This window comes from Kryptolebias marmoratus, linkage group LG4 (assembly GCF_001649575.2).
Source record: "Kryptolebias marmoratus isolate JLee-2015 linkage group LG4, ASM164957v2, whole genome shotgun sequence".
Taxonomy (NCBI): Eukaryota; Metazoa; Chordata; class Actinopteri; order Cyprinodontiformes; family Rivulidae; genus Kryptolebias; species Kryptolebias marmoratus.
In genome coordinates, this window is record NC_051433.1 from 23298538 (window position 1) to 23324695 (window position 26158).

The 26158-nt window shown below is 39.7% G+C and overlaps 1 protein-coding gene across 2 annotated transcripts; it reads left to right on the forward strand.

The window, feature by feature from the left end:
- Positions 1-1877: 1877 nt before the first annotated feature.
- Positions 1878-22523, forward strand: mst1rb (macrophage stimulating 1 receptor b). 2 transcript variants are annotated; one of them, XM_017430530.3, is made up of 21 exons: positions 1878-2386; positions 6541-7849; positions 10711-10887; positions 10980-11102; positions 13164-13334; positions 13420-13580; positions 14076-14211; positions 14354-14490; positions 14812-14991; positions 15233-15332; positions 15420-15638; positions 15937-16083; positions 17541-17694; positions 17874-17963; positions 18042-18257; positions 18345-18425; positions 18674-18855; positions 18949-19058; positions 19177-19342; positions 19551-19687; positions 20601-20832. In XM_017430530.3, the coding sequence occupies exons 2-21, from the start codon at positions 6644-6646 to the stop codon at positions 20830-20832; spliced, it is 4125 nt and encodes a 1374-aa protein (XP_017286019.1). In that variant the 5' UTR covers positions 1878-2386; positions 6541-6643. The 2 variants fall into 2 exon arrangements, with proteins under 2 accessions (XP_017286019.1, XP_037831414.1); XM_037975486.1 differs by lacking the exon at positions 1878-2386 and having other exon boundaries at positions 6644-7849; positions 20601-22523.
- Positions 22524-26158: the final 3635 nt, after the last annotated feature.

Here is a 26158-nt window from a genome sequence, read left to right on the forward strand (position 1 = left end):
GTTTAATACTCTGTGTCCATTTGCATGTGTTCTCCTGTCTATTAAAAGTGTTAGGGTGGCCATTTTGAAGCGGGGGTTCTGTGGAAAGGCTATTAATGATTATTGTAAATTGGCCTAAATCTAAAAGCTTTCATAGCCATTAATGCAAGTCCTGTTTTATAAACCTTTACGCCTCTGTCAGGTTCTCATTCCACTGTTTTTTCCTCATAAATTTGATATTCCTGTGCTAAAGCTAGCTGCTGCTAATGGTGCTTGTGCATAATCATAAAATTTGAAGTAAATTAAAGGCAGTAATAATGGTTTGTAAAATAAGGTTTGCATGTTCTCACTGTAATAGAGATGAGCTGGAATGGCCACTGATGGTGCTGGGCAAGATTCATCGCCGCCATCTTCCTAGGTGCTACGTCTACCGCTGTGTGTTGTTTACAAATCGAAGCCACACATTGCTACCACCTTGTATGTGCTGTATGCTGTGTAATCAGTCCAAAAAACACAGACAAATAACCTTTCTTGACTTAAATAAAAATACCATACACATAAAAAACAAGAGAGCAGAGTATTCTTTAATGAACCTCCCTGCAAGCTCTGTCAAGCATTAGCGAAGGCAAAATGGAGAACTGGTGAACTTCCAGTACCATAATTATAATACGATACTGGAAGTTCAGCAAGTGCAGTAATCATTGTAGCCAGACCAGAATGTAGCTCACTTTAAGTATGTAAGTACTTTTGTTTAACTAGTCTAACCAGATTTCTGCTGCCAGTCTGTAGTTAATTGCACTTAGACTAATATCTTCATGTATATATGTAGTCTTTTTTCGTATAATTTTGTAACTATTTAAGCCTGATATATCATGCACTTCAGCATTTTTACAAGGGTAACTCAGTTTTTGTTCAGCTTATACATTATGTTACTATTTAGCATATAAATTCTACTTATAAAATTGAAAAAATAGCTTGGTACTACTGATGTGCAATATTTAAGTCAATGTGTTCCTAATATTGATGATATATTTTCAGTTAGCTCGTAAATGTCTACCCTCATTACCCTGCCTTAAAGTAATTATAGTTATTTAGTCTAGAGAGAGCGACGTCCGTATGGTCAGTGTATTCAACTAGTATTTTTAAAGGAAAAAAAATATAATGCCAGTTTCATCAGTTCTAACAATTATTAAGTACTTTGGCTGAGGAAATATTTTCTTTCCTCACATATCTATGACCTGCTGAGGACGCTACGGACGCCACTTAGCACCTGTCAAGATGGCGGTGCAAATTCTCTCATTAGCACGGCTGGCACTGTGATTAGCCATCCCAGCGTATGAACTGCTGCGACAGTCAGTGTATTCGACTAGTATTTCCAAAGGAAATAAATAAACGAATAATGAATAAATGTAATGCCATGTCCTTTGAAATTTGAGTTTCGATAATTCTAATAATTGTTGAAACTTTGTCTTTTTTGGCTGAGTAATTTTTTTCCCCTCACATATCCATGGCATGCTGAGGACGCCACATAGCACCTACCAAGATGGAGGCACAAATTCTCTCCTCGTTAACAAAAAGATTAGACATCCCAATGACTTATGTACTAGTCTCAATGTTTTATATACGATGTGTCATTGTCTGACTAGCCATTAGTTCGTCAGTCTGGTCAGAATGAAACTTGTTTTCTCCAAACCGAGGTTCTTCGAAGCAATATCTACAACACGTAAGATATCAATTGTTCATAACTTTCCTAGAAAACTTTACTTCACAAGTTAGGAACTAGCACTGTCTTTTGACACTATATTTTTATTTTAAAATAAATCAAATTTAAATGTTTCTGCACGTGTCAAACCGGGAGGGTTTATTCCTTTGTTTAAGGAGTTGCCACAGCCGCAAAGCTCCAAGGATTTGCAGCAGCGGCGTTTCAAAATGACCGTCTGTTACCGAACGGCTCGGAGACGGACGAACAGCTGTCATGCTCGAGCCTATCGTTGACGAAGACTCGCTGAAAGTTGCCTAAACACTTTGGGAATTGTGGAAACAGCAGCCCGGATGCTCGGAAACAGGTCTTGGAAGTTGCTGCTGGGGAGAAACCCGAACGTGAGGAGACCTTTCGACCAAGCGACCGGACGGGATGTGTTTTACGCAAAGCAATTAAAGAGGCGGAAAAACCCAAAGGCAGCGGGTCCAAGTCGGGCTTCGTGAGGGGAGGAGCGAGCTGGGACTGAGACTGAGGCTCACACTGACAGCCTCCAGTTTACCTGTGTACACCTTCAGACATATACTTAACAGATGAGATAATCATGTAAACTCGAGCCTTTTTTTTAAAAATTTACAGACCTCCACTGCTGCCTCTCAGTCAGACAGCTGCTCCTTCTCCAAGGAGGATAGAGACCCACCTGAACAGGTAAGTTTGAGCACTTCTGCCTGCTTTTTCCAAAAACATGACAGAACAGATAGAAACTAGGCATGCATAATAATCAGCCAGCCTTCATATTTAGAACGAGAATCACAAACGTGACCCTGAAGCTGAAGATTTCCTAATACTTATGTGAAATGAGGGATTTTATTCTTTCTTATTTGCACAGAATCCTATATTCATTTCCTTCTGATGACTTTATAGAGTGAGCTTACCTGTGCAACTGGATTTAAGCAGTGTGCTTCATGCACATCAGTGACTGACTGGCAGGTAATTCTCAGAAAAAGGTGTTGCCCCTCTAGAGTTCCAGGTGTGTGTTGCTGCTTGCAGCCTCCACAGGACCTGAAGCCAGATTGACTGGCGTGGATCCACTTAAAACAGGCTGCTCTTGCCACAAAGAGTGGAAGATAAGATTACAAAGATAGATAATAATAAAGGCAGAGCGGCGCATGATGCTGCTTCAGTGAACAATGAGAATAATAAGTCACTTAGATACAAGGTCTCTTATTACAGAAGGGTTCTGTTTTAGTTTGGGGCTCATTTCTTGCATCTAAATTGTGTGTCCTTGGGCTTTGTGTTTCATACTTGCACTGCAGCTTACCTCTCTGCATCAGTGGAAGGTTAATAAATTCCTTCTCTTATCATGCCCTGAATCTCACTTAAAACTAGAGTTCAGATCTTTTGAAATAAGCTCTGTGGAAAGGTTATGAACAGTGAGTATCTCACCTGTTGTGGATGGCTCTTTGAATGATGAGTTTCATTCTGACCGCACCACTGAGCTAACGGCTAGCCCAAAGTGGATCGACGCCAATCTCAGAAGTTTTATAGCAATTCACGCAAACAGCATTTGATGAACCTTCACTTTTAGGTCGGTTTCCCATTTCGTGGTTGTTTACATAGAAATCTGTGGTTATTTGCGAGAGTGAATGGCGGCGGCAGCAGCTAGCGCTAGCACTTCATGTGCAGCCTGGGGCACTTCCAACAGGAATGTCAAAATACTTCTGCTTTAGTAACTGTAAAATGTGTAATCAACAGCCTTGTGAAGGTGTTTATAGTCACCTATTGAATGTGCATGGAGAGTAATAAATTCAAGATGGCTGCCATTGAACATTGAGCTATTGAGCTAATATTATATGTGGTAGTAGCTGAGAGTTATTCTCAACACATGCTTTGAGCGCAGCACATTACGCAGCATCTTTGCGTAAATCCTTGGCATTAACTGTTGGAATAGACACTGCTCATGTCAGCATAATATCTCATAAACCACTGAACGGACTTCATGAGACTCTGACAAAGTAAGTATACGATGTAGCTACTCATTAACTTTTGGAGTCAACCCAATTCAAGATGGCAAACACGGCTGATTAACCTTAACCTAAGCAAAAATAGCTATAATTCGGTGAATTTTACAAATATTGGGCTAAAATTTGCCATGGTAGTAGCTGACAGTCATTCACAACACATACTCCAAGCGCTAACAGGTCAGGCAAGATATTGTAAATCAGCATGAAATTGTGCATAATGTTCTTTACAAGGTTTGACCAAAATGGCTACAGCTCTCTCATTTGTCCATATCTTAATTTCAGGGATTAAAGTTCTCCGTCGCCTCAACGGATTTCTGTCATCTGTAAAAATGAGAAGAAAAAAGTGTTTTTTGTTGTGGTTATGTTAAAGCCATCCAATCTAATTATAATACAGGGATTAAACGGACTCTGTTTTCAACAAATAAAGCGAACCAGAGCCAAAGTTTTATCCAATCAGAGCAGAGCAGGACAGGGCGAGCCAGGGTGCAGGCAGTGTTACTAATTTAGAGACTTTGTTGCTATATTTAGCGAGTTTTGAGTTTTCAGACCTTTCTAGTGACTAGCGACTTTTTCCGGTGTTTTTTGAAAACTTTTGAAGCCTGATGTGAAAACAAGTATGGTTCCTTCCAACGAGCAGTGGTTGCTGCAGTGGACTCTCCTCCGTCCTTTGGTGCTCACAGGTGGCTCAGTCCTCCTGCACTAAAAAAATTTTGAGCCTCTCTTTTGAGTCACTTTTGTCATTCTCAAGCCTGGATAAGAGATAAAAGTTGGAAAGCTGATATTCAAAAGAAAAACAGGGGAGCTAGCGTAGATGACTAGCTTCTGATGTGTCTTTGTTGGAACAGTGGTTAACATATCTGCCTCACATCTGGGGAGGTCAGGGTTCAATACCTGGTCAGGTAGTTACATTGGTGTCATTGTGCTTATTATTATGTCCAAACCAAAACACTTAATTTTTTTGTAAATGATAACAGTAATGTTTCTATAATATTTAAAGGGGTGGTTGTGTGTGTGTGTTGGGGGTGGGGGTGGAGGGGTAGTATGAAGTAATGTAGAAAAAAATATTCAGTCAAAAGATTTTGTTTGCTTTAATCCCTGTAATTTAAAACGCTGGCATAAAAGGTGGCAGGCAATATGAAGCCCTTCGAGTAATGCGAGGCCTTTAATTAAGATTGTGTTAATTTTTGCGTCATTTGTTTTCGACTGGAGTCATTTTAAGATGAGAACAATCCACTTTGGTCTTGGCCCCACTCAGATTAGCTGTTAACTCATTAATCTGGTCCAAATTAAACTGTCTTGCTCCAGGCTGAGGGTGTTTAAAGAGCTATATACAGCAGGTAGAATATTATTGGTTAGTAATTCCACAGAACCACACTTTAAGTATCCCTGTAAGTATCACAGTGAACGTGTGGCATATAGTGGCCATTAGGTTTCCACTGAAGCGGCCTTTAATTAAACTCGAGATTCTGGCCTGTAAATAGCACAGTGAATGGAAACGTGTTCAACCAGTTGCTTTGTTCGCCACAAGCATGAAGAAAGTCAATCAGTGCCATTACTATGTGTCCCCATGTCTTTCAACCTTGGTCTCAATTTCACATGGAGATGTAAATGTTAAAATGTAACTTGACATCAGTGGCATCCTATGAATTATTGATGCAAAGACGTTTGCTTTTTTTCCATGCAGCTGCCTACAGCAACAACAAGGGCTATTTTTCAGAAATATCTAACTTTTGGCCTATTTAAAACCCTACTTTTTTTAAACAGAATATTCGAATTTAGTGCAGTTCTTTAAACGGAATGAGCAGGAAAGCTGTTACTTCATGTCTTGGAAAATTTTTAAAAGGTACATGTTGTCTTCTGGCCATCAGTCCGTGCACATCTTTCCCCTCAGAAAGGCACGAAGTGGCTGTGACAGGAATGCAAAGTAGGGAGCCCGGGGTTCTGATTCCAGCTGTACTGTAATGTGCCGAGTTAATGATCCACCCGACTACGTCTGTTTCAGGAGGAAGACAGTGTTTGAAGGTGGTTGCTGTGCGAACACTGATCAGGATGAGCAACGGAAACATTTCAATTTGCCAAAAACTGTTAGGATTAGGCTGAGCAGTGGTCACAAATTTAGATTTAACAAAGCGGCTAAGTTTGTAGATTTGACCAGAACAAATACGAAGAAGCTTGTAGGAATGACTGGTTTAGAAACAGCTCTGTTTCTACCTAATAATCACTACCAGCACAGCTCTCTGATTACACAAACATTACCATTTCCAGTCAGTGTTTGTGGTGAGTCGGGGGAAATCATTATCCCTCAATTTGATGGATAACCCTTGTTGTTTCAAATGCTCTACTAGGACAAGGTGCACAAATAATAAGTGTAACATTGAATTTCATCGACTAGTGGAGTGTTTACATACAGCATGCCCTCTCAGTGTTATGCTGAAGATATGCAAAAGAACAATTAGCCACTTCAGCTTAGCAGAAAAGAGATGGACTAATTTGTACTTTTTACAGTGTCAAAATTCCATTGGGTTTGAGTGTATAAAAACTGACCACCCCATTTGTTTGAGGAAACTATGTTTTTAAGCAAAATAAAAACTAGAAAGCAGAGTTTCCTCAAATGAATGGGGTGGCCAAAGATTATTCTATGGTGGCCACCATTGGCCATTCTCTGGCTCCATCATTGCGTCTGGTGGCGGATAAAATTGCTCCTTCTCCCCAACATGGATTCAGGACCTCTTGCCTCAGCCATTTTCTAAATTAACTATTAATAAGCAGCTGCCTTTTTTAAAGATGTTCCACGTTAGGCTAATATATTAATCATTATTCACTACCTTACTTTCACAGGTTTTGTTAGCTGGTGTTGAGGATGTTTTTGCTGCAACTTCAGACCTGGAGGTAACGCCACATCGCCTGTGCTGTTGCTCCTCCCTTGGACCCTTGAGTGGAGATGGTCCACTGGACCACAAAGTGGGGGACATGCATCTGGCTCCAGACTCTGCTAGCCCTTACCCTGGCCAACTGTCCCTCACTGGCCCCCAGCCCAGTTAACTTCTCCGTGGTGTACACCATGCCCTTCTTCCAGGCACAGGGACCCATCCAGAACATAGTGAACAACTCAGTTTACCAGGAAGTGTATGTGGCCTCTCAGAATGTGATCGAAGCTGTCAACAGGAGCTTGGAGAAGGTGTGGGAGCTCCACACTGGGCCCGTGGGAAGCCCAGAGTGTCAGATTTGTAATTTATGTGAAATTGATAAGGATTACAATTTTTTAGAGGACACAAACAATCAAGTCTTGCTGTTGGACACTCTCTTTATGTATTTATATTCCTGTGGAAGTTCTCAGTATGGTGTGTGTTATTTTCACCAGCTGAACTCAGACGGAGAGCCTCCTTCTCTTTCTAAGTGTTTGTTCAAAAAGTATGCTAACTCTGCTGCTTATTGTCCTGACTGTGTGGCTAGCCCTCTTGGTACCAAAGTGTCGATGGTGGAGGAGGGTCAGACGGTCTACTTCTTCATTGCTGCTTCTGTCAACGACAGCGTAACCCAGCGTTATGGAAGGAAATCAATATCAGTGCGCAGACCACTGGCCACAGAGGATGGTTTCTATAGTGATGTGCGAGGCCTGACTGTCCTTCCAAACCTGCGGAGGACATACCACATTGAATATGTCTACAGCTTTTTCACTCAGGAGTTTGTCTACTTCCTTTCAGTCCAGAGAGAAAGCCCCGATCAGGAGTCGTCCCCATTTCAGACTCGTCTGGGGCGTCTCCCACGGAACGAATGGGAGGTTAAAAGATATCGCGAGTTGATCCTGGAGTGTCGCTTCGAACCAAAACGCAGGAGGAGGAACACACGCAGCGAACCCTACAAAGATGTTGTGTACAACGTGGTCCAGGCAGCGTATTTTGGCAAAGCCGGCAGGGAGCTGGCAGAGGAATTAGGGGCAGAGGAGGAGGATGACATCCTCTACGGGGTGTTCGCTGTCACATATGACAACGGCATCACAGAGAACGACTCGGCTCTGTGCGCCTTCCCCATGGACAACGTGAATAAAGCAATCGCTGATGGGGTTGACGGTTGCTGCGAATCTGGACCAGAGCAGCTCTCCAGAGGTCTTTGCCATTTCCAGCTGTGTGAGAGTTGTCCACATGAGGTGAGCCTATCAGTTCACAAATACACAACAGTTTCACCCGATTAGGAAAAAGGTCAACACACTTAAATATACCTGATTTAGGGAGAGCTCATAAAGAGGTTAAGGATAGGAGCTCGTGCATTCCCAGCAATACACCACAGCCATTCAGATTTACCCCTGATTTATCCAGATTTATGCAAACGTCAAACAGAATAAAAATCTGGCTGAAGCCAAGTTAGAGTTCAGGTGGTATACTTGTTTTCTGCATCTGTTGGGTAAATTTGTCTATTTAAAAAAGGGGAACATTATAGCATGAGATGTAATCATTCTAATGGGAAGACAGCCAAAATGTTGTTTATTTTCAGATCCCATGCATGTTTTCCATAGTATCAGGTTTTTTTATATGAGGTATTTGCTGCTAGGAAGATTGAAGGTTGATATTTTGGATGCTGTGGTGAGAAGTTCTGCTCCTTTTTTTTTTTTTTTTTTTTTTTTTTTACAAAATGTATGCAGTTATAGGGTTGAGAAATGAAAACCCCAGTACTGATGTTATAATTACAGCAATTCCTATTAGTTTAGATTTGTTGTAATTAAACATAAGTGTCTTTGATAAACTGGTTGCATTCTCACAGTTTTCCTGTCTTCCCCTGAAGCTTTCTCTGTTTTATGACTTTTGTTTGCTGCTCTGAATGTTGCTTAGCCAGATTTTTAAAATTTTTTTAGCTCTTCAATGCACCTGCTAATTCGGAAATCACACAATTTATGAAACAATTCTAACTTTTTTAAATTTAGAAAATACTGTCTGCGGTTGGAGGAGAATATATCATCACTATGGGGCAGAAACCTCATATCTCCATTTGTCATCATTTTCATGTTTTACCATAAATGAACTTCATTGGTCACACATTACACCTGCCTGTATTTCTATGGATGACTGTTTAATGAAAAGTATCAATAAGAAATTGTAATTTAACTCCATCTGTCCCAAGCAAATTGCTAAAAACAACACAGTTTCCTTCTTTGATTTGGTATTATTTCAATCTAGAATAAAAGTTGATTTATTTTAAAAGACAGTTTTTTCATTTCCATCCATCCATCCATCCATCCATCCATCCATCCATCCATCCATCCATCCATCCATCCATCCATCCATCCATCCATCCATTTCTACTTATGTGGTTGGGTCGCACAGGTCACAGGTTCAGGTTCAGGAGGAAACTCAGGCATCCCTCTCCCCAATGACACACTCCAGCTCATCCTGGGCAATCCTAAGGCATTCCTGGACTGATACAAACCCATCGAATTCTGGGTTTACTCTGGAGTCTCCTTTCAGTGGGACATGCCCAGAAAACACAGATGGAGGCACCCAGGAAAGATCCTAATCAGATTCCTGAACTACCTCAGCTGACTCCTTGTTGATGCCAAGGAGCAGCAGCTCTACTCCAATCTCGCCTCAGAGGACCAAAGCTCATTACCTTATCACTAAGACTGAGCTCAGCCACCCTACAGAGAAGGCTCATTTCAGCCGCTTGTATCTGGGATCTTGCTCTTTCAGTCATGATCCATATCACATGACTGTAGGATGAGTGTTGGAACACAGATGGACCAGTAAATTGAGAGCTTTGCTTTTTGACTCAGCTCCTTCTTCACCACGACAGACTTGGACCAATGTCCTCATTACTTCACATGAGGCCCCAGTCTGTCAGTCTGTCTGCTGCTCCATCCTGCTGTCACTCAAGAACCAGACTCCCAGATACCTGAACTCCACTGCCAGAGGTAAAGACTCATCTCCATCCTGTAGGGAGCTTTCCATAACTTTCCAGTTAAGAACTATGACCTCAGACTTAGAGGAGCTGGTTGCTTCACACTCATCTGTGATACTTTTGTTTACAATAATGTTCCTATTAAGGGATGTGTATTTCTAGTACTTGATATTTTTCACACTACATGTTCTTGGATAGGCTGACAAAGTGTTGCACTTGTCCTTTCCTTTTGTAATAATGTTCTGTCCATTTGTTGTTCAACTGAGCTATGACTTTTAGGTCTAATAATAAGATTTAGTCCAATAATTATTGTTAATAAGATTCAAATCTTTTTTTCTGCCCTCTCAGATTATGTCATCTCCAATCAGTATGAGAAATAATAAAAAAATATATTAATAATAATAATTTTTTTTATTGTCCTATTACTTTAGATCTGTGATACTGCTGGTAGTCACTTATTTTGTAATAAATAAAAGCTTGTTTTCACATTGGAAGATGCTACCTTAAGAAATCCAACCTTCTTTTTGTTTCTGCCTGCAAGACAATCTCGCTGTCAGAACTGCATCATACAGTCATCTATCACAGCCTGTTAATGTTGTCAATAATTACATTATTCCAGCAGATTCACCTTGTGCGCCTGGTCACCCTGGTGACAAGTGCAAGTCACATGTCCTCACAAGGAAAAAAACAAAACAATAAAACTAATACATCTGAAAAAATTCCAAGGATCAGCTGTTATTGTACAGGACCCTTTATCTCACTTACTTGTGTTGTTTTTAACACAGTTAACATATGACTGATGGTTAATGTGTTGTTATATTGCCCATAACCCATAACCACGGATATAAGCACTTACAGGATTTGAACCTTTATCACACAACATTTATGAGCAGATGGGAGTTTGTTTGCTCAGTCATTAGGATGATGCATTTGTTCCATTTTGGAGAATATTTTGAGCATTAAAGATTGTTTGTTTTTTTTTTCCCTGGAAATCCTCAGTTAAGAATATAAGGATGAGATATTTATTCTTTACCCTGCTGCTAATGAAGTTAGAGACTTTCTCGGTAGTCGGGTCTTAAATAATAAGGGCTGCCTTGCATTCTTCTCCTCTGTTGGTAGAGCATGGAGAACAACGCCACTTGCAGAGACCAACCCACCATGGTGTCAAAGCCCTACTACAGAGTGGACCTCTTCAACAGGCAGATGACAAATGTCTTGCTCACTTCTCTGCTGGTTACAACTATCGAGAACAAAACCGTTGCCCACATTGGCACCTCAACTGGACGTCTGCTGCAGGTATACAGCACTGTAAAAAATGAACTCCTATTTTGTGTTTACTTTAGTGACTGGGATCTGGTACTAATAACTGACTGTGTCTGTGTTGGCAGCTTGTATTGACCAGATCCAGCCCTGTTATCTTTGCTAATTACTCCCTGGTGGAGAATCAGAGGGTGTCGTCTATTGCAGCTGTGTACTCTTCTGAGTATTTACTTTTTGTGGTTGGAGACAAGGTACACTCCTTTTACAACATATTCCAAATCCAATTTTGTATGCCTGCATAGAGTTAAGATGATTGTCACTATACAGTGTAGAGCTCCAGGGGTAAACTTTCCTCCCACTGTTAAAAGACACGACAGTCGGGTCATATTACAAATTGAGCCGTCCTTTTGTGGCACTTTGGAGTGGTGCCTGAGTGTTTAGACATTATAGAGTCACTCTGGATGGATATTAGTGGCTGATACTAAATTATTAATTATTTGGATAAGCCCTATTACCCTGGCTTCCAGTAAGCTAGGCTGCCAGGCAAAGGAACCACAATTAATGAACTTTAAAGTTTGAAAGATTCCTGAAAAATTTAACAAAAAACAAACAAACAAACAACAACAACAAAAAAACATTTTATGGTAAAATAAAGTTGTTTGTTTGTGTTAATCTTCCTTTTAGCTGAGGAAACTTTGCATGGAAAGGAACATTTCATGCCACTTGGTCGTAATGACAATAAAAAAACATTGAAAGACTTAGGTTTTTTTCCCATTGAAATGGAAATACACAGGACTGACCACTAATGCTGCTAGGCAAGGATTTATGGCTGCCATCTTGCTAGGTGCTACACCTATCACTTTACATGCCAAAACCCACACAGTGTTAAGGTTTTGTGTGTCCTTTATGCTGTGTAGTTAGTTCCAAAATGCAAACAAATAGTTTTAATTTACTTAAATAAACATATATCATGCATATTGTGAAAATAGGGGACAAGAATATTCTGTAATGAGCCTCCCACCAAGAGTAGACCCACTCTGATTTGCCTGTACTCATGGATCCAGCATTAGACCTAAAACAATATAATGAATTGAACCTTTACGTCAGCTAATAATCAACTCTGACAAAATTATCAAGTGCTGTAATAATTCTAGCCAGACCAGTTTATTACTGCTCTTTATTTCGTAATTAAGTACTTTACATGTCTACTTAGTCTAATCAGAACTCTGCTATCAGTGTCTGTAGTTAAATGCATAGTTAAATTATTAACTTAAACTTATTTAATGTAGGCTTTTTCCACATAATTCTGTACTTCAGTGTTTAAACATGGATAACTGAGATTTTGTTTAGCTTATACACTATTTCTCTAGTTATCTTATTAGTTATCATATAGATTTTACTCATAAAAAAGTAAAACAGGTTTGTAAACTAATGGCTATTATTTAAGAAATTATGTTACTAATATTGTTAGTTAGCTGCAAAATGTCTACCCTCACTACCCTGCTTCGCAATAATTATAGCAGCCTAGAGAGAGTGACTACCCCTGGTGTACTGTTGTTGTTGTTATTTTGGCTGCTCCGTTCTGCAGGGGTCGCCACAGCGAGCAAACTCGCATGAAAGTTCTGACAATTGTTCTTCGCCAGATGCCCTGCCTGACTCAACCTGGGCTCAAACCTGCAGCCTCAGGATTACGAGATCGTGGCACCAACCACCGAGCTACCACGGCCCATATATTATTAATGTATTATAGTAGTGTTTTTTAAAAAAGGGCATAATGCCACATTCTCTGAAGTCCTTGTTGTGATACTTTTAACAAATAAACATTGGGCTGTTTGACTGAATTTAGTTTCTTTTCCTCATAATTATGGTCTCTTGTCATGCTGGCAGTAACTAGCAACACAATGTAGCTCTTACCAAGATAGTGTCAAGAATTCTTGCCTTGTGAGCATAGACTTCACTGTTAAAAGGCATTCCGGTGTATTTCCAGTTCAGTATTTTTTCCCTTCCCTCTGTCATATGAATTTTATTATTATTATTTTGAAGACTTAAAAGTTTGGCCAAGTTGCAAAGTCCCCCCTAAAGTTAGTTATTCTTTCCCACAGACAAGCTGCTGCTGGTCTGTCTCAAAGACCATTTCAGATTTTTTCTTCCACACTTAACTACATCACCGTGTCACACATTTGCATTTAGCCTTTGAGCTTGTTTGTGTTGTCTGTTTTTAGGGTGTGGGTAAAGAAAGAGAATTAGATGATTTTGCCCTGAAATGTACCAATATATTAAGTGAACTAAATGATAACAATTTGCCATTTAAGATGATTCAGGTGCCCCAAAGAGGACCGGGCTGTCACCACTTTATGACCTGTGCCATGTGTCTGTCGGCACCGAAGTTCATGGGATGTGGGTGGTGCTCTGGAGTGTGTTTGTGGGAGAGTGATTGCCAAAGCCGCTGGAGAAACGATTCCTGCCCACCTGGGATTACAGGGGTGAGGTTTGGTCTTTAATCCAGAATACTTAAAAATATTAGAGTGTATAGGCGATATGGTAGTATTTGTTTGTTTTTTAATGCAGTTCTTTCCACGGATGGCTCCCCCTGATGGTCAAACAGAGCTCACGTTGTGTGGATGGGAGTTCCAGTCCCCTTTACGACCTTCTATCACCTCCAGAACCCACCAGGTTCGGCTGGGGCAGACTGCCTGCTCTGTGATTTCACTCAAAAGCAACAACACACAGTGAGTAGTGTTATGTAACTAAGTGGAGCCTGATCTTTTTTTTGTGTGTGGGGGGGGGGGATCTACAATGTACTCTAAAACTAGATACATAATGTCTTTAATGAAAATATTTTCTGTGAGTTTAGGCAGAAAATACAACTTTATAGCAGTGAAGTCCAATGATGCAACTGTTTTTGATGCAACATCAATGCAAAAACTGTGCAAACTATAATTCAGTGTTCAGTAGCATTAAATATTGTAATTTATGGATGCCTGCAGTGTGCAGTGATCCTGTTGACCCTGTAATGTGCTTTAAGCACATTTTCTGCGTGGCAAAAATCACAGGGCTTTACAATATTTACAAGCAGAGGATTTACTGAAACTGATGAAATTTCATCTTCTGATATTTTTGAACAGTTTGAAATTAATATCAAGTTAAATTGCTACTGCAGCTGCAGGAGCTGTATCTGTTGCAGAAATGCCAACGTGTTGGATTTTTCTTGTGCTGCTCTGCAGTTTAGTGTGTAAGATTCGCTCTGGGGTGATGGAGCTGTCCAAACCAGTCAACATCACCGTGGAGGTGCACGAGGGCAAAGTGGAGGGTCGCTACTCCATCGACGGGAGAGCAGAAATCCCCGGGTTCAAATTTGTGGTAATGTTTACACAATCAAATGTTCATTATGACATCACTTTCTGAAAAAAAAACTACTTGTTTTTCCCATGATTATTTTTTATCCAATTATTGTCCAAATGTAATAAAAAACAACTAAAATACAGATTTAATTTCCCTTTAGACACCCATCATCACAGAAATCCAGCCCAACTATGGGCCTCGTGTCGGGGCCACACTTATCACAGTGACTGGGCTTCACTTGGATGCTGGAAAGAACAGAAAAGTTACTCTTAATGATGAGCCCTGCCCTATCAAAAGGTGAAGAAGAGCATTGTTTCTTTTTGTCTATTTACATAACATTTACTTCATTCTTTCAGAGAAATGTTTTTCTCTTCCTGCTTTGTGTGTCTGACCTCCTTTGCTCACACATTTTATTAGTGCAACTTGTTTAAAAAAACCAAACTTGTTCATGTTCTGACTTGTTTGAATTACTGACTGGGAAACTCCTGGATCAGAGCTGAACAGCTGATTCAGCTTTTTTCTTTTCTTACTGAATCTACTCCTCATACTTAAATTTGTCACTCTTTTTAATTTACCCAAGTTCATTTATAATTCACTCATGTCTCCGTCTCTCTGCAGGGTCACAAAGTCTATAGGCAATGTCTCATCCATCATCTGTTTGTCCCAACCCATCTCAGAGGTGAGGGATGTCCCGCTGAGCGTTTTTATTGACAAATCTCCTGTACGCACGACAAAGGTCTTCTACTACAAAGAAAATCCTAAAGTTACAAATGTACTGCCTGACTGTAGCTTTGACAGGTAGGTCATTAAGACATCAGCACAAACAGCTGCTGTATGTGTGTGTGTGTTTTGTTTTGTTTTTACAGTATATTTTGTATATTTTTTCCTGTTTTTTTTTTTTTTTTTTTCTCATCCAGCTGGTCACACAATATCTTTGTTTAAAACTAATGCATGCAAAGCAGCGGGCGATCTTTCAAGGAATGCTACTGTTTAATTATTCCTGTCGATGTAAGGATCTTCTCTGTGTCTTTGAATACAGAGGTTCAAGGATTGTGATTGAAGGGGAGAACCTGGACTCTGTTTACCGCACCATCATCCGCTTTAAGCCCAACGAGAGCCACCTAAAACCTGTGACAACGGTACCATAGATCAATGAAATCCAGTACATTAACTTAATCTTTTCTTCAGATTATATGCTAGCATTTTCTGACTGTGTTTTTCTCCAGGAGTGTATAGGCAATTCCTTGCCAACAAGGATGGAGTGCATCACTCCAGTGTTTCAAAGAGATGAGACAGAGGAAGGACATCTGTCTTTTGATATGGACGGAGCATTGGGCCTTTGGAACAAAGACTTCTCGTATCACCCCTATGGTGAACCGATTCCTTTTGAAACAGAAGGACACGTGCTCAGTTTGTACCATGGGTTTGATGAAGTATCACTGCATGTAAGTTATAAGGTCATAATCTGTGCAGATTTTTTCTTTGTGTGTAAACCAGTGGTGTCCAATCCTGGTCCTTGAGGGCCACTATCCTGCATGTTTTAGCGGTTCCCCTGCTCTTCAGCAGGTCTTCAAGTTTGACAGAAGCCTTTTAGTCACTCATTCATTAAAATCAGGTATGTCAAAGCAGAGAAAAATCTAAAACATGCAGGATAGAGGCCCTCCAGGATCAGGGCTGGGCACCACTGGTATAAACTATTCTTTTTAAATGTCTCAAATTTTGATTTGGATCTCTTGTTGACAGCATAAAAAGCTGAACCTGGTGAGCTCTTGTATGACCATCGTCATGACCGTGGCAGATGTTGATTGTGATGCTAAAGTCCTGGATAATGAGATCACCTGCAGGATCCCTAAAAACTTAACCATCCCCAGTGAGGGACTGCCAGTCAAGGTTGGTCAGATTGGATGTTTAAAAGAAAATTAACTAATTTCTTTCAGTCAACACAAGTGCACCTACATCATGTTGTGCGGGCGCCTTTTCTGGCTATATTTTGGTGACCGTTTAAAAACATAAATAGTAGCTAATCTTTCACTTAGCAATGAAAGTGAAACAGGAAGATGAAGAAATAAGACAATAATATAATACCAAATATCTGTTGTTGTTCTGGCTACATTTTCATATGGAAGCAATTTTAGAAAAAATAATGGCATACTAACTTTTATTTTTTTAATGTAGCATGGTAAGGTTTTACTTCTGGTTGCAATAAATAGACCTTAAAGAAACAGTCTGACTTTTAGGGAAGTCTTTTGTTGTCTAGAATTGGGAAAATGACACAAAGCATTTATCTAAATATCGAATAGTCGTCTAACTTTGAAATAGTCATAAGAAGGCAGTTAGCGTAGCTTAGCACAAAGAAAATTATTAAGCAGCTAAGCACTTTACTTTCATAAAACAAGTTGTTTTTAGTTTATATCCTTTACTTTTCATACTTTACTTTTTGTGTGTATTAGAAAAATGACCCATAGTTTACTAAACTTTGGTGAAGCTGTTGGGCTGTTTTTGTTGGCTAAATCCAGGCTAGCAGTGTTCCCCAGTGTCCATTGTCTCAAGCTAAGCCAACCAGGTAACCAGGTCAGAGATAAGTTACCAATAATTATTTAAAAAATACTTTAAATATTTATTACTAACATGTTGGCTTTTTAAAATCACACAGTCTACCTACTTGACTATAAAAAAGCAATGAGTGTTTAAACAGGGAGACATCTACCACAATTAAAGCTTTAAAGTCAGTATCTACAGCACTCACAAAGGAGTCTCCTAAATGTGTTGAAACATTCATGAGATTTCCTTAGTTGCTAAAGCACATATTTTCATTTATAAAGTGTATTCCAGTAGACTGAGTCATAAACTTGGGGTGGCTGCCAATGTGGGTACAAAGTGGGACAAGTCGGGTACGATGAGGACAGAGGTGGGAAAAAATATATTGTGCACTGTCTAGAAAACAGTCTTGCAAATTGTGAACACAAAAATAGGCCATAATTTTCGAAACCTGACCTCTCAAAATGCAGCTTTCAAGTTGCAAACACTCAACTTAAACACACAACTTAAAATTTGCCTCTTGTCGTGCTATTGTCTTCAATTTTGAGACTGCAACTGTTGGAGACTAGTAGGTGACTCAAAATTGAAGACAATACTTCAATTTTGAGTCACCTACTAGTCTCCAACAGTTGCAGTCCAGTGAAATGCTACCTTTACACACAGGTGTCTTGACTTTAAATGTAACATTCTTTATGCAACAGAAAACACTGTCTTAAATATAGCATTTAAAAGAATATAGCACTCACTGCTAAAAAGACTGATAGTACAAACGGTCATATTATCTCTGTGTCTTCTTCCCTACTCTCCAGATCTCCATCAATGGGCAGGTTCACCACGTTGGCACAGTGGTGAGAGTCAACAACCACTACATGGTGGGAATCGTTCTCGGGATCCTGGCAGCTCTGGTGGCCGGGGCGGTGTTGGCCTTTGTTGTTATGAAACATTTGCGAAAGAAAAAGAAAGGTGAGCATGTTTCTCTTGAGTTTGGACCTTGGTCTGACCTGTTGACACAACTGCTGCCAGGTGCGGTTTAAATTTTAGAGTCTTTCAACTAGAACATCTCAAGGTTCCTGTCAGATGTACATGTTCACTTCCTCTTTGGGGGGTTGATGATTAAGAATGAGTTGCAAATTGTCTTTCAGCCTCCATGATAGAAGCACGTTTGACCCACAGTCCTTCACGCGCTCGTCCAAATGCTACAGAGCTGTCTCCTGTTGGAGATTACAGAAGAGGTAAATAGCTAGAAAAACAAATTCATTTCCACCTTGATGTCAAAGTTGAATAAATGTCTTTTTCTGTGATTTTACAAGTGGTATCCCTGAGTCCTCCCACCCCCCTGGTGGGGCAAGTGGTGTTTCCACGCCTGGCCTACCCTGCAGGCACCATAGATCCAACCCTTACTCCCCTCTTGCCAGCAGAAAAGATTTCTATCTCGAGCTTCAGACCAGAACTGCTGGAAGAAGTGAAAGATGTTCTTATTCCTGCTGAGATGCTTTTAGTACAGCACCATCGAATCATAGGGAAAGGTAAGGAAAACACTCTTTGTGTCTAATTAAAAACAAAAACTTTTATCTTGTCATTCCTCATTCCATCTGTCATTGTTTTTCCCGCAGGGCATTTTGGAACAGTCTATCACGGCTACCTAACGGACTCCAGCAACAGAGAAATCCACTGTGCTGTCAAGTCTTTAAATAGTTAAGTTGTAGTTAAGTGCTCATTTGAATGTTCTAGAAAAGCACCAGGATACCTGTAGTATAGAGCAATTTACCAGAGATGAACTTTCAAATCTCGGATTTCACTATTCATTTTAAAGGGAACTATTATGCAAAATTCACTTTTTGCATGTTTTCATACTTCCATTTCGCTATCTTCAGACTCTCAACAATGGGGGACATCGGCATACCGCCTTGTTAACTTCATGTTTTTATGTGTGTGTCATCAGGAATAACAGATGTTGAGGAGGTGGAGCAGTTTCTGAAGGAAGGCATCATCATGAAGGGTTTCCACCACACCAATGTGCTGTCTCTGCTGGGCATCCTGCTGCCACAGGAAGGACTCCCTCTGGTGGTGCTGCCGTACATGAAGCACGGGGACCTGCGGCACTTCATGCGCTGCGAGAAGAGGGTGGGATAAAACAATAATCCCATCATGTGTTTTATGCACCACCATGTGTTAAAAAGCCTAAAGTTAAATCAGGTTTTTGTGTTTTTGGTTTAGAACCCCACTGTAAAGGATCTCATTGGCTTTGGGCTTCAGGTTGCCAAGGGGATGGAGTATTTGGCTCAGAAGAAATTTGTGCACAGAGATCTCGCGGCACGTAACTGCATGTGAGTGGCCAAAATATAATAACGACTAACAACTCATTTATTTACTTCTGACTTTAATTTAGGAGAATATCAGCTGATGTCAGGTTGGTCTACATCATCTCACTTTTTCTGTTCCCAGGTTGGATGAGTCCTATACAGTGAAAGTGGCAGATTTTGGCATGGCCAGAGATGTTTTTGACAAGGAATATTACAGTATTCAGGACCACAAGAAAGCTAAATTGCCCGTCAAGTGGATGGCCATCGAAAGTTTGCAAACACAGAAATTTACAACCAAATCAGATGTGGTGTGTATATGTATGAAAGAAGAAGATTTAATTAACACTGAAAGGAAACAGAATGATATAAACCTTTGTGTGCAGTGGGTTTATTGTTCATAACTGTCTCAACTCAAGTCAGAAGCTCTGAACCATCTCTTTAAAGCTAGCACTTGAACTTGAGTACCTGTACATCTGCACGTGCGTTGATCTCGAATCTTTACTTCTCCTGCTGCAGTGGTCCTTTGGTGTACTGATGTGGGAGATGCTGACCAGAGGAGCGAGTCCCTACCCAGAGGTGGACCCATATGATGTAACACATTACCTAATGAAGGGCAGGAGGCTTCCCCAGCCACAGTACTGCCCTGACCCACTGTAAGTAGCAGGAGTTTTGCTTCCGTAGGAGTTCAGAAATAAGAACTTGTTGGATTTGTACGGGTGCAAATTAGTAGATCTGGGCACAAAGTCCAAACTCAAAAAACATGTTCAAATGATCACCCAGGTGTAGTAAACTGTCTACTACCCTTTGTTCCTGCATGGTTATGCAACACCATTTTAAAGTTAATGAGTATACCAACAACGTTTTGAAGACCTATGCTTCATTCACACTCACACTGCTTCGATTTGACTGCTTTAATGATAAACTCCTGAAACTGTAGGCTTTTCTTAAAAATGAACAGAAAGTAAATCAACTATTCTGCGTATTCAGCCAACCAAGGCTTTGTCATGCACTCAGAATGGGTTAAGGGGGTAATAGTTAAATGGACATGGGGTAAATGCAGTAGTCTTCTTACTTTGCAAACATTGTAACAAATCTGAAAGAAAGTGAATCCAAATTAGGCCTGGTGTATCTAATGAGTGAATATTCAGTAACCGTCTGTTTCTCAATTCAGTTATTTTACCAATCTGAGCTTTAGCCCACAGTTAGGGTGAAATAAGGGAATGTTTCCATAACTTACTTCATACAGCAAGCCTCATCCATACAAAGACACTGACAATCAATGCCCACATCCCATTTGGCTCACAGAATGACCTTTGGGGGGAAAGTCTCCAGCTTGACTACATCTGTCTGTAGTCTGCAAACTGCTGGCTAAGTTATGTGATTTGTTACTCTTCATGAAGCTCAAAAACCAAGAGGACGAAAACAAGCTTCAGCTTATTTTAATTAATTTGTTCAGAATTTGGTAAAATAATATGTAGACATAGTTGTTGTGATGTATACAGTATTAGTATCTATTAGTAACAGAAAATACCCTCGTCTTTTGCTTTTTGCCCCTCTGTTCCCCAGGTATCGCATCATGCTCCAGTGCTGGGACCCTGATCCGGAGCTCAGGCCCACCTTCGCCACACTGGTGTTGGCGGTCTCCACCATCCTGTTGAGCCTGGAGGGAGAGCACTACATCAGTCTGAATGTCACCTACGTGAACCTGGACCAACCGCGACCCTACCCCGCTCTGACCGAGTCTGCTGATGAGTATGACTCCACAGATGTTGAAGACTCGGACTCAGACTCTTCCTGACGCAGCAAAACGTTATTAGCAACTGTTTGAGAACATGAACACGATAATAGGATGCTTCTGTCTGGAATACCTGAAACTGTAGTTTACCTAAAACATAAAAATAATTTTTAACGAGCAGTTAATCAGTAAAACCTTTATTTTCAGTTGAAAAAGTAAATACTTTAAAAAACAGTATTACCCATGTAGCTACAATATCTTTTAGTGGGCATTTTACATAAACTATAACAGAATCAGGTTCAATGACAGCAGGTTGCCCATGTTCAAGTTTTTTAAACTGATAAATCATGAACAAATAATAATAATAATAATCCACCTTCTTTGACCCCTGATTCTAATTCTATAGGTTAGATTGATTTTGGGGTGTAAATCAATGACTGATCTGTTTTTGTTGTTGTTTCTCTCACTGTTTAGGACTTTTATCTATAAGCTCTGTTACAGAAACTGTTTCTGTTTGTTCAGTTCAAGTCAACACAGCTAGAGAAAAGAAGTTCTTAAATAATAGATTTTTTTCTAAGTAGATTGGAGTGAAGTTCCTTTCAGCAGTCAGTATCTTACTTGACTGCAGGAAACACAACTTTCCAACTGAAAGTAACCTAGTGGCATCTGTCAGTAGCATGAGCTGATTGTATAATGCAAACAAAGACACAGTGACAACCATTTATTCCAAAACCACAAACTTCCTTTGTTCTATATTTTTCCTTCTTATTTAATTCAGTCATCTCCATCTACACAGTCACACCGTGTCCTGGCGTGACACTACAATGAGGATACAGCAAAAGAGACACAAAGGTGGACCAATTTAAAAATATTTATTGTTAGAATGGTTTGTATTTCACTCTGCAGTAGGCTAAGCTATAAAAGGGTATTTAAAGTAAGTTTTTCATAAAATGTTTGATTAAAAACTCTGGCTAGAGCTGAATAGATAACTAAATCTCACTCATGGCTGCATTACCTTTTTCCAACGAAATATAATATATTTATTTTTTCTAATATATATATAATTTCTTTTCATCTTATGATTACGGTAAGCTCTACAATAGAAAGAGAAATGTTAGTTCATAAAAGTAAAATATAGAATCATATTACTTTTTCAAACTACTAATGTAGTGTTCTGTTACAGTAGCATTCATTATATTTCATTCATTATATTTCTACATTTGTCCTCGTGTTTTAGTTAAAATTGTTTTGTATATTTTGGACAAAGGTTCTGTGAGCCAAACTTTTGACCACAGTGCTTTAAAAGAAAATTTGACATTATCTTGTTGCCTATACTTCTAACAAAATGTCTTGGGAATAATGTAATTAACTATTTATTTGTTTATAGAATTGCCTTTATGTTGTGGACTTTGATTAAGTATGAGAATTTAAACAAATGTATTATTATTTTGCCATTTGCATTTGACTCAATACAGTCAAGAGTTTGTTTTATTTCTGCATTATTCCAGTTTTCCACTAGAGGTCAGTATTTTATTAAAAGTTTTTATTGCCACTGTTTTCCTTCCTTTCTGCTGTAATCCAATATTCCTTATGTGTAGTATGTTAAGAATTTGCACAGCGGCTTTTCAACACAGTTAAACTAGCTTTGATCACATCATTGCAAATTATCTCTCTTTATCTTTGCAAACCTACAATTATTAAATTAATACAATATTAAAAACAACTGCAACATAATAATAAAAGTTTTACTTCTATTTCTATTAACTGTTTTTCTTTAATCACATTTGTCTGGACCAAACAAATGCATTTGTAATTAAATTAGCTGAAGAACCAACAAACCTAAACAATCTGTCCGTCTCACCATTATTTCAAACATAACTCACCCTTCATTTTGAAGAAATATGAATTTAAATTACTAATGGTCAGATTATGGAATTACTCTGTTGGTGCTGTCTTATACTGTAGAGAATATCTATCTTTCTGTCTGTCTAGCTTTCTGTCTCTCTAAGAGAAATCTAACTATGTGTCGAAAAGTGAGACATGACAATACAGTGTTGTCTTGTGTTTTCTGTATCTTGTATTTCTTTTTCTCAGTCTCTTCTGCCCTACACTACAGCCACAAGAAGTAATAACAGCAACAGAAGAGATCATAAATGAATTCACCGTGTAAACCTAAGAAGACAACATCTCCCCTGTTACTCAAACAAACATTCTCCTTTACTTTAAACAAAAGAAGCATTATCTCAGAAAGATTAGTATTATTGTAATACAAAAATTATTATTACTCTCTGCTATTTATATTTAACTAATTAGTTGACAGAAGTGTTATTAATTGGAAATTCAATATTCTTCATAAAACACAAAACACTATCAGAATTACAACTGAAACTGGCTTAAAATCACAAGACTTTTCTTCACATTGCTTCAGAATTGTTTGTTTAAACCAGCTTATTTCATCACATAGTCTTTTGTCCATGTTGGTGCATGTCTTTCCCTTTGCAGAACAGTTTGTTTTGGTGTTTGTTTTAGGCTGAGGGGTTCCTCTGCTTTATCAGTTTTTGCTGTTTCATTAGAGCAAAGTGAAAGTCGAGCTGCATTCCATCTTTTCTCGCCACTGAGGATTAATAAATTCAGACCCGTCTGCTGCTGTACTGACAAAAGATTACTGAACTGGATCTCTCTTTTTCCCACATGAAAAGGTTTGTGCACTCTAACCGTAACTCCAAGAGTGACTTTTGTGGGTTTGACCCCTCTCTTTTTCTTTGTGTAACATACACTTTTGGTTTATTGTAGAGCCACCTTTTCTCTAACATGGTTGACTGCCCATTGTCATTAACTGGAGCCAGCATGTCCACGTTTGTCCTCATTGGTCTAACTTTGAGGAGCTGAAAAGGGGATTGTTCAGTTGTGGCATGGGGTAAAGGCTTTTAGCTGTAGAGCATTTCAATAACTGCAAGCTTCCAGGGTTGTTGTGCTGCCTGAATGGAATCTTGTAGCATTCTATTAAAGTGTTTCTCACATCCGTTTGCCTGAGGTTGGTATACACTTGTTTTGATATGCTTAAGGGCACATTCATTCATGAAATCAGCAAAAGCAGAAAATGTAAACCGTGGTCCTTTCTCAATTGAGATGGTGAAGAGGTTTTCTTCACATGCGAAAAACAGAAGTTCATGACACACAGGGAGGTAAGATTTGAACTCCTCTGGGAGCGGTTTCTTCACTTTAGGCCATCCTGAGCGCATTATTTGTTGCAGTTTTGTAAGTTCAGGACAGTCTTTACTTTCAACTTTAAAATGAGCGAGAGTGCACTCAGGAGATGAGAAATTTCAGCTGTCTCTGTGATTAAGTTCTGTTCAGGATCTGCAACCATGATGTTCTGGCTACCTGGTCAGTACTGCATGTCGTACTTGAAAGACATCAGTCTGGCTGACCAGCCTGCAGTTCTTATGCCAACTCTATTCATCCCTTTAGTGGTTAGCAGAGTGGTGAGGGTTTGGTGATAAATTCTGAGTGTTAATCTGTGTCCCCACACATATGTCCTTCATCTTTCAACTGCCCACTCACAAGCAAACAGCTTCTTTTTCTATAGTGGAGTACTTCCTGAAGACAGCATGCAGAACACAAAAGCAACAATGTGTTCCACATTGTCTGACTGCAAATGTGTCAAAACAGCGCCCAAGTCATAGTTTGAGGCATCCGTTGCGATGAATGTTGGCAGTTCTGGGTTCTTGAAGGCAAGTGCCGGGCTTTTCAGGAGCACTGTTTTGAGATCATTGAAACTTTTATGTGCTGCATCAGTCCATTTTAGTTCAGTTTTAACAAACAAAGAGCTGCCATATTTTTTTGTGCAGGAGTTTCAGCGATGGCAGTCAGATGATCTGGACTGGGACGCAGGCCGTCCTTGGAGATGGCATGTCCCAATGGAATACTTGACTGACCAAATGAGCTTTTGTTGCTATTAGTCCCACGCCTTTAAGTAGTTAGAGAACAGCTTGTAAGTGTTTTTGTCACGATGCTCCTTGGAGTTCCCATACACGATAATATCATCCAAATAGTTCTGGACTCACGGCTTTCAGAACTGTGTGCATCATCTTTTGGAAGGCAGATGGTGCTGAAGCAAGTTCAAAAGGAACTCATGTGAACTAAAAAAGTCCCTCTTGTTACAAAAGCAGTAAGGCTGTAGAGGCAGTTGGTGGTAAGATGAGTTTAAATCAATCTGGCTATAATGCGTGGCACACACATTATAGCCAGATTGATGCCCGTTAAAACACAATATTTTCTCTAAATGTGTTAAAAAGAAATCCAACAATATATTTCTAGTAGTTACTGATGTTTTATGATCTATTCCAGCTTCCTAACAATTTAGACCTCTCACGACTTCCTCCCCTCTCACTTCTTTGTAAAAAGAATAGAGATACAAGTGCGGTGGGAGAAGCAAGATAAAGAATATTTTTGTTAAACTTCACAGACACAATTACCATGTTTTGCAGATCAAAACTTATTATGATTCTCTACTGAAACAAGGTGCAAAGTTCCCCCTGGTACCGGGATGAATCTTTGCCTCAAGCAGAGGAGTTCAGGTATCTGGGAGTCTTGTTCAACGAGTGATGGTAGGGTGGAGCAGAAAATGAGCTGACAAATCTGGACCTCGTCCGCAATAATGAGGCATCGCTCCAAGTCTGTTGTGGTGAAGAAGGAGCTGAGCCAAAAGGCAAAGCTCTCAATTTACTCATCTGTCTATGTTCCAGCCCTCACCTATGGTCACGACTCACGAGATATGAATGATGACAAAAAAAAAAAAGAAAACCTCAGATACAAGTTAAAATCAGCTTCCTATGCAGGGTAGTTCTTGCATCTGATTAGGGTGCCTCCTGGGCACATCCCTCTGGAGGTTTTCCGGACATCCCACTGGGAGGGGACCCTGTGGCAAACTCAGAACTTGCTGGAGGAATTATGTATCCTCTCTGGCCTGGGAACACCTTGAGATCCCCAGGAGGAGCTGGAGAGTGTCACTGTGGAATGTCTGTTTCCCTCTTTGACATGTGCTGATTATTATTGAGTATAAATAATTTTTTTTTTTGCTAAACCTGAGCTACAACAACACTAACTGGTTGTCTTTGTCTCACTCTTTCAGCAGTAATGTTGATTTGGGAAGGAACAACTTTTGACCTCAAGAGTTGCAACCTTATTTTGTTAGTTCTTGGTTTTCTTTGTATGAAAAAAAACAACAAAACAAAACCTTTTTTTTCTCCTAAGCCCATGTCGGCAGCAGAAGGGATAGATGCTTGTAAAGCTGAGACTGGTCCAGTACCAGAGCTTCAAGTGATGTTAAAAGCTATTGATTTTACATCTTCATGCCAGACTTATTTTACCCAGGAGGAGAAGCATA

Excerpts from the sequence above, each read along its gene's own strand:
- mst1rb (XM_017430530.3), top strand. The coding sequence starts at position 6,644 with ATGGTCCACTGGACCACAAAGTGGGGGACATGCATCTGGCTCCAGACT. Across the intron at positions 18,258-18,344 it reads CCATCGAATCATAGGGAAAG|GGCATTTTGGAACAGTCTAT; the intron begins GTAAGGAAAACA and ends TTTTTCCCGCAG. Across the intron at positions 19,059-19,176 it reads CTCGCGGCACGTAACTGCAT|GTTGGATGAGTCCTATACAG; the intron begins GTGAGTGGCCAA and ends TTCTGTTCCCAG.